The 12,113-nt window shown below is 41.3% G+C and overlaps 1 protein-coding gene across 3 annotated transcripts in view; it reads left to right on the forward strand.

Moving 5' to 3' along the window:
- Positions 1-12,113, forward strand: part of RABGAP1L (RAB GTPase activating protein 1 like) — a 230,141-nt gene that overhangs the window by 124,495 nt on the left and 93,533 nt on the right. For all 3 annotated transcript variants that reach the window (XM_065649001.1, XM_065649003.1, XM_065649002.1), the window contains one exon: positions 3,518-3,631. In XM_065649001.1, coding sequence (XP_065505073.1) covers positions 3,518-3,631 — 114 coding nt within the window. The remainder of the gene's footprint in view (positions 1-3,517; positions 3,632-12,113) is intronic.

The following is a 12,113-nucleotide window of genomic DNA, read 5'->3' on the forward strand; positions in this document are numbered from 1 at the left end:
TCCATCCCATTCGCCTCACACTTCAGATAAAAGTGGGGGATCACGAGGATCTCGTCCCTTTTCCTTATGGCCGACACTGGGAGAGGCCCTTGCGAGTTGTCCCTGCGAACCGAGGCCCAGTGACAGACCGAATCCAGCTCCGGTTGGCCGCAGAGTCCAGTCCGGGACTTCGGGTGCCGGCCCCACATCTGCCGGAACAGCTGCCGGGGCTTTCGAGATTGGTTTTGTATATTTTGTATTATCTTCTCTATTTTTATTAGTAGCATTAGTAAAACATTTTTAATTTTTTCCAACTCCCTTCTCTCTGTCCTTCTTTCCGTCCCAATCGCCTGTCCTTAGTGGGAAGGGGGGACAGGGAGGGGCTGAAGGGAAAAAGGAGGGAGAGGAGGTTACCAATACATCTGCCGCGGTTTTATTGTCGCCCCGCAATCAAACCGCGGCAGCGTCCCCGGGCGGCTGCTTCACAGCTGCGGGGGTTTCGCTGTGTTCAAAGTGAGACGACTCAAAGTAGAGCTTGTTCAGTAGGATGTCAGCTGTCACACCGCCGACACGTGGAGATAATTCTTTTCCTCAGTAGAATATTGTTTCTCTGAGTTGGCAGCACAGGAACGATTGTTAGAAGTGAGAAAGATGATTGAATCTCGGAATGCTTTGATAGCCATCTCTCCTGCGCTTTTTTTTCCCCAAGAAATTAACTAATCATGACTTTCAGAAGAACAAAAATCCTCTGAAAACCTGAATTAGGATAACTTTAAAGTCATCTGCTGCGGTACTCCTGAGAACAGCACTGTTAGCAAATTCTGTCTGGAAAAAGGTGGAAACTTAACCAAAATATTTTTAATATGTTTTAAGTAGTTCTGCAGTTGTCTTCATTCTAATTTCTTGTTTCTCTCATAACACGAGCTTATAATATTTCAGATGGATGTCGTCTTTTGAGAAGGTGTTAATTCTCCTGCCTTTCAACTTACATTTTGGTTTGGGTCCATTTAATTGTTTTCCTTTAGTTTTTTAGAAGCAGCTGTTGTTAAGAATGTTGGATGAAGACTCTGCTTCAGGCTCCTTTTGACTTAGTAAAGCTGAATTTGCGTTTGGGCCTTTACACAAATGGTTTTTGGTTCTACCGCAGGTATCCACCTTGTCAACTTCTATGTGCTCAATCGCATGTTGACCTCTCGGTTCAAGGAAAGACAGAAATAGAGGGAAGTCAAACACCATTTCCCTGCTTGACAGAAAAGTGATGGATGTGGTTTCCTTCCCATACCTTTCAAATCTTTTCACTTTTGTGCTGAAGAATTGATGTAACAGATTTTTATAATGGACTCGGTAACTATGCTGTACTGGTAGATCTTAAATGCTGCTTAAGACGTTGCCTCACAATGTAACTCAATTTCAATTATTACAATTATTTAGCCTCTCTTATGTTTGAAAGCTGTGTGAATGAAAATTCTTCTTAAAGAAGTCTGATTAGAGGACTGTTTATTATTAATTTTTTTATTACTATTCTGCGTTTAGCTGCATGTGATTTAGACTGTGTGGTTAGTTTTGATCGCTAATAGCTCACGATGCTTAGATGTCCTCAAAATCATGATGAAAAGCAAAAAGCATGTTTATTTTCTCCAGCAGTAACAGTTAACATAATAAAAACATCGCCTCTTTTTGTAAGCTTTGCTTTTCTTAGCACATAACAACATAACAAAATACTGATCGTGTTATCGTCTTGTACTAAAGATGTTATTGTCAAGCACAGGGAGAGCAACAGTTGCGATCGCTGAAAATCAGGACAATGTAAGTGGATAAATTAATGAGGGCAAAGATTCAGAGAAGCCGTGAGCTTTAGGGAGAGATTTGAGAGACAAGGAAGGGGAAGAATTGTAGGTGCAAGAACTGGAAAATTGTGCTAAGTGCAGGGAGGGGAGGGATGCAGAGGAAAGACGAAGCCGTAGTTTAATATGGAGGGTCGGGAGAATCTAAGGAAATGAAAAACCAGATGAGAATAGAAGAAAATCAGATTAAAAAAAAACCAAACCACACCACACTCTTGTTTGTTTTGTTTTCTTATCTGTGACACTCAACTGAGTGCTGTTAGAAAACATCGAAAGTGCCGTTTACACTCGTCGTGACTATAGCTGGTGTTTTTAGCTGCCGTAGCGGTGAAGGCAGGAACACAACGATGGGTTTTTGTCTCGGAGGCGGCTCAGGGTGACGTGTTGGTGTGTCCTGGCTGTGGCTGAGCCCAAGGAACGGCCCCGGCCCAGCCCCGGCAGCTGCTGCGAGCGGAGGAGACCACCTAAATCCCCGAGAGTTCCCGGTTGTTGACTCCAGTAGGTGTAAAGAAGCTTTTTTTTCTGGAGAGTCCTGGATTACAAACCGCAATCCGAGCATTTCGATGCTTTTCTGTAACAGAGATCTTCTGTTTTCAAGGTAGAAGTATTTATAAAGGATTTATTTTTCTAAGTGGCAGGTGAGAATTCTCTTGGTTTTTCCTTTGGGGTTACAAGGTAATAGAGAAAAGCAGCGTTTGTTTACTACCCTAAAGATACCATCTCAGGCTGAGGGTAACCGGGACCTGAAAAGAATGGATTAACCGTTGTAACTCCAGCTCTGACACTTTGATCCCACCTCATCACACGCACAGTGGTATTTTTCGGGTCCGACTGCCGCAATTTCCATCTTTTTGTAGAAATGCGGTATGGTGAGCCTTTCCTACTTTATCTACAGAGCGAGGTATGTCTAGGGAGCAACAAAACGCGGGCATTTGGTGTCATTTTCGCTGTCTGGGGGAATGCAGATCATCCCCACGGAGACGATGCAGAACTCACAGCAGACTTGGATCCTTCTGCAGCAGCAGCTGCTTCCCAGGGGACTTTATCTTTGGGCTTCTGAAGTGGCGGCTGACACCAGGGTTTAGGCACCTGGACCCTAGTTGCTCGTTAACGTAAAAATAGAATTGAACTGGAGATGGTAGAGGGGGAAAGACGAGGGGTTTATCTGAAAGGAAAGCATTTTCCGGTACTTCTGGTTTTTTTTCTTTTAAAGACCACTTAATGGTAAACTTTGAGCATTTCAAAGTAATGGTTCTAATTTGCAATGAACACTGGTTTTATAGTAGATTAACGTACATTTTAAATTAATGCCTCTGAGCTTCCAAGAGAGAGACAGTCTAATTTTCTTTTTTTTTTTTTTTTTACTCTCGGATGATAAATACAGTAAGCATGTGTTCTGTGGTAAAAACGCACCTACAATTAAATAACTACTCATTTCCTATGAGTTTTAAACTCGAGCTGTAAGCCCGGAGGGCAGAAAACATGCCACGTTGCTCTTGTTAGACTGTCAAATTATTACTGCGTATGAGACTACAGGATTTTCGGTTTCTTCTCAAAGCATTTTTGGAGGATGAGTCAGTGAAGCAGTTATCTAATGTATCCACGTTGACTGCACATAGAATTTTGTATTCTGTTCTCTTTAATTACACTGTTATTGGGCTAATACTTTGGGATTTTTCTCTCGTTTTTTACAGGATTCCGCTCAAGAGAGTGTCATTACACGAGATATTCATCGTACGTTTCCAGCACATGATTATTTCAAAGATACAGAAGGAGACGGTCAGGAATCTCTATACAAAATCTGTAAGGTACAGTCAGGACTCTGAATTTTAACGTGTGTTCCATATTTTGCTCTGTCTGTACTTTGCCCTGCTAACCCTGTTCTGATCCAAGTCACTAATCAGTAAGAGTTTAAAGCTTTACTTAGATTGCAGGTGGAGAGCGCATTGTTTCTGCAGGACTGGATATCCCGAAGTACTTTTTATAAGCTGGCATTTTGTGTCTCCTGAGATGCAGATGAGAAGGGCAAGGCACAAACGAGATCTACGAATGGGCAGTCTGATAGCAGAGGTCCAGCTCAGCAGAAATGTGGGGTAGCAGGGCTTTTTTTGCTCTGCTGGTGCAGAGGTTGGTGGAGGAAGAGAAACCCTCAGAGCAAACTCTGCAGTGAGCTTAAGCAACAATATCTCTGGATAATTACCCAGAGAACAAGGTAGCCGACCTTTCCACAAGCAACGTGTGTGTGTAGCTTTTCACTCATAGCTCTCAGATCACCTCTGATCAACGAAAAAAAATGTAATTTTATCCAGTTTGCACAGGGGAAGGCTGAGGTACTAAATGAACAGATTTGTCGAGCTTATACAGACAGACTTTTGTCGCTCAGGAGAGATCCAGAAGGTAGAATATTGCAGCTAGATGTGTAGTTCTCTGGCTGGCAGTTGTACATTTTATTGTGTTTCTGGCAGTCAGTTTTCATTTTACTTTTTTTTTTTCTATGTGTAGAATAAATGATTGTCTCACCCCAAACCATTTCCACTTCCCTTTTCCTTGTTACTCAATTTCCACCTCCAGTTGATTAATAGGCAGGAATGATGGAGGTGTCATAACAAGCAGAAAAGAGTGTCCTGCCTTTGGGGTATAATAATACATATCCCTCTTCTCCAGATAAATTCTGTGGTGGTGCAGACTCCAACTGAAACAACAATTTGGATGACTGTTAAATATAGCTGCTTAGGTTACATATATTGAAATTCGTTATCATGAATGATTCACACACACACACAAAAAGTAAAAAAATAAAGGGGCAGAGAGAACTTTGAACCAATTATATTGATCTCTCACTAATATTGGGGGACTCTAGAGGGCTGCAAGAAAACCGTTCCTGCCAATCTTTGAAAAGAATAACTAGGACAATGCAGATAATGATGGGCTTGTCAGTTTGATATCAGTTAAGTGAAAAATGATGGAACAGCATTCAGCTTATCAAGAATTAAATGTGAGAAGTATAATATATATAATGAGTGCCTATGAGTTTACTGAAAATAGATCTTGACAAGCTAATAAAATAAAAATGAAAATGAAAATACAAGTTTCATTGGCGAAGGTGATTTTATCAAAATTCTGTAGATCGTGTAGTCAGCCATGCAGAAAATGTATAAATGCCGGACAAGTTAGAAAATGAGCAAGGTACACATTAAATAATTAAAAGCTAGTTATCTGGCAGGTTACTTAACAGCAGCGCTGAATAAATGTATTTCAAACAAGGCGGCGTGAAGATCACTTGTTAATTTGCTGTACTCTGGTTAGTCACCTAAAAGAAAACAGAAAAATCATTTCTGAGAAAGATATCTTGACACAGTGAAAAAGGGAATGTTAAATAATGAGGCGTTAAAGGGTGTATAGATAGATAGATGAATCTCGTGTAGGAATAGAATGACTTGAGTAACTCAGTGTTTTACAGCTGCTGCAGCTGCTTTTGCTTGCTGGGCCAGAATGAAAGCTGGATAGCGCTGTGCTGGAAAGAGCCTGTGCAAGTTCCATGGGGATGGGAAAAGGATTTGGGAAAATAGTTCGAGGTTCTTAGGGACACGGTTAGTGGTGAACTTGGCAGTGTTGGTTTAACGGTTGGACTTGATCTTAAAGGTCTTTCCCAATCAAAATGATTCTATGGTTCTATGATTTGATCGAAAAAACTCTCAAGAGTGCGTATCTCAGTGTATTTTGTTGAATAAAGAAAAGACTAAGGAATTAATCTGTCCGAAGTAGAAGTGACTTAAAGGAATTATCTGTCCAGCAGGCAGCGGCAGAGGGGCAGAGATCTCAGACTTTCCCGGGCTTTCTGTGCTAAGAGTGAAGAATTCTACTCATCTTCCAAAGCCTTCCCCGCTCTTGGGGCCTCTGCTGCTCCTGCAGAGAAAGTTGCTGCAGATGTTGGTCCTCTCGTTCCTCGGGTTTCTTGAAACGTGTAGATCAGAGGCCATCAGTGTGTACGTGGAGCTGAGGACCGCTTTTCCCTTGAAGCATTTTGTATTTTTTCTACCTGTCGTTGAATGCCGTCTGCCACTTTGCCGCTTTCTCTTGCCGTGAACACGTTCTGCATAGCGTCTTTGCAGTCAGCTTTTAATCTACTGCTCCGAACAGCTTTGTCTCATCAGCAGACTGTTACTGTGCTATTTTCATGTGTTCTGCATGATTTGTGAGTATTTTCAACAGCATCAGCCCTGGCACAGCTTTCTGTAAGGTTCTGTGAGTGACCTCGCATTCATTCTGTGGGTGAAAACTCTTTATTCCTACCATTTGTTTTCTACCCTTTAATCAATTGAGTGCATAAGAGGACCTTTTCCGGTGGCAGCTTAGTTTCCTAAAAACCCTTTGTGAAGGGATCTCATTGATGGTTTACTAGAAATCCGAGTGCTCCCTGGTTCAAAGAAGGATTTGGGAAGCATTTCCTCCTGGTACAACAGCCATATCCAGTCTTCAACGTTGAGTTATTCATCAGTTTACTGATTTTATTCTCGACGGTTTCTACCTACTTGCCAATTTGGAGATCAGACGCGACTGCTGTGTAGATCTCCAGGCAGCAACTTTTCCCTCATCCTTGTGCCGATTTCTTAAATGGCTTTGGCTCCGTTCTGCATAAGACCAGGTCTGACTGGACCTTGAGTTTGTGATTGATTTGGTGAGTTTTAGAGAAATATTGTGAAAAGCTAATTAATTTTCTTCTAAACTTACCATTCCATTGGAAAAAAAAAAAAAATCTGTGTTGAAAGTAATATTATGGCTGCTTCATATTACTGGAATAACTTTCAGCAGAGGTGCTGTGCACTCATGCCCTTCTTCTAATATGAAAGCAAGATATTTGAAGAATGGAATTATTGAATAAGGCTAGAAAAGGTCTGTCCTCAAGTGGGAGGGTAAAAAGCTGAAGAGCATTTTCTTCATTCCCCACTGAAATGAGAGATGATCTGAGCTGTCAGTTAAAAAGGAAAACCATTAAAAGCTCACTGCCTCATTTTAACAGGTCTGTCAGGTTTAGTTCCGTCTCTTAATCTCTTCTTCAGAACAGTGGGAAATCAGGAAAGATGGAAACTTTTCCAGTTGCAGAACATTTATGTGACAAAGTATCTAAAAATAAACTTTAAGGCTGACAATGGTGATAAGGAATGAAAAGAGTTCCAGATTCTAGATTGGAGATTTCACTGGAGGACATCGCGTAAGCTGGATTTGCACAGAGCAAACGTCTTTGGGAAAGTAGCTCAGTTTTCTTGCATGCGTTCTGTTTAAATACCACGCGAATTCTAGCTCTGCTTCAAGAGCTCGTTCTCTGCGTTACAGTGCACAACACAGTGGTGCTCTGGCCCTGCTTCCACATGTGCAGATGCAGTTCAACAGCTCGATGCTCCGGGGAACCAAAGCACTTGGCACAAATAGTCCCTCTACTGTTCGGAGCGTGTGCGGTGCGGAATTTAACATGAAATGTGTTTTCTCTAATTTTCTGATTAAAGTAACTCCTGTTCAACAACCAGCCGCTGTGGCTTTAGTAGGAGAAAGGGAGGACGTTTTGGGGAACTCCATCAGGATGGTGCGCTGAGTGGTTCCTGGGCTAACTGGAAGAACAGACACAACGCTTCCCTCTACTTCTGAACATGGTTGAATTACTTTTCAGAGATTCGAAGCTGGTGTCAGTGTTTTCTGGTAAACAAAGGCGTCGTGGAAGGAGATGAATCATTTGTATCATGACTTATTTTGTTACTAAATATTTCTCTCGGTTGATGAAATCTGTGGTTTTTCCCTAATGCCAGTCAGAGTTGCTTGCAGGTTTTATGCACAGGATTAGTGTGCTAGCTGGTTTACCGAGAGACGAGACATTCCGTTTTAGTTGTTGTTCCAGTGCCTGTCTGTCTGTTGGTGCCTGCATTAGTAGAGGCAAAGAAAGAGAAACTGTTTTTCCAGCAAAGCTAATGCTGAATGGGCTCCAAGATGGGTGGTTTTGCTTTTTTGGCTGTATAATTGAAATGTGAAAACGTCTTTGAGTTGCCCTTCTGTGACCAGGAGCTTCTAAACCGCGATAAGCCGTGAATGATGGATTACTCCTTGGCTCATCCTTCAGCGTGGCGGGACTGCTGCCCAGTGCTGTCCTGTAAGCTGATCGACTTCCACCCTCTTTTCACATTTTTGTTTCCGTTTCATTGCAGCATCTCTGTTCAGATGATCACCTCTTCTCAGCATACACGTATTCTTCCACATTTTCCAGTCCTTGGTATCTCCTCAAATTTACAAATGGCAAATTTCTATGTAATATTTGTCCACTTTGCTTTAATTATTTGTCAGAGAGCAGATCTCTTTCTTTCCTATCGGAATCTGTTTGCCAATTTTAGAATAAACATAGGAGCATGAGCAGAATCAGTTAAGAATTATTTTTCATCTATTTTTAGTTGTTTATTTTCCTTGCTCCTGGGTTGAAGAGCAATTTTAGTAAAACTCGTTGGCTTGTTTCACATGAAGGATTTTTAACGTTCTCTCGCCTTCTGCCGCTCACGTGTTAACGAGGTTCCTTCTCCGAGCATCTGTGCTCGGCAGGGAGGCAGCAGAACTGTTCCTGCGATGGGGTTTCTGCCGAGACCGCGCGAGTGAAAAGGTCGGGGTTGCGAATCTCAAAGGCTGGAAAGGCTTTGGTGTGTTCGGAGGCCTGCTTGGGTAGATGGGAAGATTTCTTCCTTCTCTGGGCCCGTGGAGCTCTGGAGGAGGCACATTGTGTAACAGCCACGTGCCTCTCCTGACACTCGATAAATGAGTAACCGATTGCTAAAAATACAGTTTTGAGTTAACACAGAAATTCCTTGTACAATGTGATCCATCCTAAATGCTGCAGTCACAGGAATATCATAACTTTCAGCCTGTAAGTCTCATAATAAATTTAGGTGTGGAGTTTGAAATCATACTATCACTAAACTTATTCAGTGACCAATTAGGTCATAAAATACCTTGTTGCGTGAGAAGTCCAGATCAAAGTGTGGATGTTTTCCTGAGTCAGTCTGTTTTTCAGACACCGTGTAAGTTTTTTAACTCTACTGAAACGGGCTCCAGCACACAGCTATGTCTGTATCAAGCACTGAGCGGATTCCCTAGATCGTTTCTATCATTTTGGCAGCCACACGAAGGGAAGTAGTGAGAGCAAACCAGGCTTGTCATTGTCCCCCAAAATTGCATTCAGTTCCTGTTACGTTTTCCTTTTTCTTGGGACACAGGAGCTGGATATCTTGCGTGGCCGTTCACGAGCACCGTGCCGGCGTGCCTGTCCCTTTTTCGGAGGAGTGAACGTTCCCTGCGCCAGAAAAGGTTGTTCCTGACCGGAGAGGCGCGGTCGCCGCCGATGGGAGCCGGGGCGCGCTGAGCCCTGCTCCTGCCCTTCCCTCCGCGTCGCCGCGCGGGGCATGAACGCTTCGCAAACGGGAAACCTGTGTATGAGGCAAAAAACGCTTTTCGTCAGCTCTCTTTGGTTTCGAAAGTAATTGTAGTGTTTGGTTTCTAATGTCTCCGAGTTACTATGGCAAAGGCACGTTGGCGATGTGACTGCAAGCTGGCATTCGCTAGTTAGTGGTTTGCGTTTTCTCGTTTTGAGTACATTTAAACCTTCGGCAAGTGTAAGCAGTCGTTTTCTTGCTTGTGGGGCTGGAAAATGACGACAAACGTTTCATTCTGGAATTTGACACATACTCCTTACTCTTCCTTTTTTAAAACTGCCGGGACTCATACCCAGTAGTTGCAGAAATCCCAAATCCAAGGTTTTCAGTTCAAATCAGCAGCCTTTCCGTTCATCTTTTAAATGCTCCTTGCTTGGAACTTTTCCGTCTACAGAACATCCTGATCTGGGGAGATTTTCCTCCATGAATTACTTTAGAGAAGAATTTCTGTCCATCTCTGGATTCTTCATTCCCTTTCCCAACACGCAGGTGATTCTCTGTCATTGACTTTATTTGAGAGACTCCATTGCTTCCCAAGCATTCACTTTCTAATGATGTTGTACTAATAACTGCGTAGAAGTTCTTCTCTTCAGAAGGCAGATAACTGTCAAAAAGACATTTTAATTCTGTGAGCGAGATCTTCATTTGGTTAAAATGAAGGAAAGTAAGCTTCAGGTCAGGATCTTCATTAAGTCCCATTCATGAGACAGGGAATATTTAAAATCTCCGTTAACTGGGGTATTGTGGTTGGAGGTTCGCCAAGAGCTTAAGAAAATAATAACTTAAAAGACTGTGACGTTATCGCAGGGTGTCACGGGAAGGATCCCATTCTCCTGAAATTCCGACATTACAATGTCTGCAATGGCAACAAGGGGTTGGGATTTTGCTTGTTTTTTGTATTTCGTGTGGAAAGAGAAAGTTAATGCTCCTCAGTCCCTTAAAAGGATAAATCTTAAGTAATTAATCTTAGATTTTTTGTTAATGTGATATTACTGTGCTATCTGTAGGCAGCATCCTTATTTTTAAGGCTGTTCTGGTTAATTACATCGTATTTCAGCAATATCAAGTCCCATAGGTTACTTTAAAAAAGTATAATTGGAACTGTAGTATGCATAAACCTTCAAACACCTCTTTGCTTTGGGCAAATACAATGAAATCGTGTAGATTTTAGAGCCTTCATTAAAAAATAAATCTTTAGTTGCCAGGATGATGATGCGTTGACTTAGCAGCAGAATCCTTCTGAGTTTGATCCAACTCTCCTGCAGAACTGCAGTTAGAAGCTGAGTATCTGGTAAGAGCTGCTTGTGAAGATCAGATTCTGGAGAAGGATCTAGTGGAAATTCATTTCAAAAAGCAAGCAGTTCAAGCAGTTAATATTTTTTTTTCATAGCTGTTGGTTGCTTCGAAGATTCGCCCCCTTTTACTGGGGCCCTCAGACACTTTTATATACCCTATATCTGTGTCCGCTGATTAATTTGAAATATTTTTAGACCAAATTATCCAGTACTTACTGATTTGTAGTTCTATGGATCACTTCTTTTTACAAACGTTTCAAGTTTGGCATCTATTCTTCTGATTTAATCAGCCGATTAACGGTTTGCCAGTTTACGTGGTTTATCTTTCCCGCAAGATTTTGGGTAAATACTGTCTATTCTTCATAAATGTTCAATATTTGTGTTCCTTTTAACTTCTTATCTCTTCTGATATTCCGTTGGAGACAGATCCTTTAACACATCCCCTGTTAGAAATGCTTCCAGCAGGATGACAACCCCTCGGTTTCTTCTGCGATAAAACAGACACGAAGTTGGTGGGGATTTTGTGCTGTAGTTTAGACACAACTTTTCTACCTCGATCATCTATTTCCTAAGTAGAGGCGCCGCCTTCCTCCCCTAGATGTGTTTGAAGATGGATTTATTACTCGTTTAAATGTGTTTAGGAAGTTGATTACGAGAACATTTCTTGGTTTTCCTTCATATTTTTATATTTAACATGCAGAGTGAGGATTTTTTTGCACCCTCCTCCATTTTTCCTCTCTTGCCATAATTTCAACTTCTTCCACAGTCTCAAAACGAGTATCTTTTTACTTCTGATCACTTTCTTTATTTTTTTAACCTATTTCTGTTTTGGAGGCAGTTTGTTTGCTCCGATATGTTGATTTCTCAATAGTTATTTTAAAACTCATTTGAATTAATTTATTGTTATTTTCAGCAAATTATTAGCTATTGTGCTAATAATGCGTCTCACAACAGAGAGAACCCCTGGCATTAGATAATTTGCTCTTAATCTCTCAGCCAGGAGGTTTTAAAAGGAAAATAAAAGTGGTTTTATACAATAAGAAGAAATCATAAATCAGATTTATTATTTGTAATTCTGCATATCTGGTTCTAAGTGGAGCTGGCCTTTCAAAAGCAGAAATGATACCTCTCCTAGGAATGCTGCAGGAATAAAGTATTAGGAATCCATAAACTCACGATGACGATGATTAACCAGTGGATGGTTCCAATTAGTCATCTGCAATATTAATTTAAGTGTTGAAAGTCATTTCTGTTAATTCAGTGCTTAGAAGCTAAAGAGTCATTTAAAATTAACTTTTTCCAAGAGAGCATCCTTGGTTTTTTCCCAATTCAGTTTTGTATCTGCTATTGTACACTTCTGGAGTTATTTTTAAAAATTTTCCTGTTGTGGCTAGAGCTGGTTTCAGCTGGTAAGCAGATTGTAATGGTTCATTAATTTTTTAAAAATAATTTATGTGACTAGTCTTCTTGCATTTGCTTGACTGCTGAAACTGAGTGATGGATTGGGATTGTTTTCACTCAGATTCTAGCGA

This window comes from Caloenas nicobarica, chromosome 20 (genome assembly GCF_036013445.1).
Source record: "Caloenas nicobarica isolate bCalNic1 chromosome 20, bCalNic1.hap1, whole genome shotgun sequence".
NCBI lineage: Eukaryota > Metazoa > Chordata > Aves > Columbiformes > Columbidae > Caloenas > Caloenas nicobarica.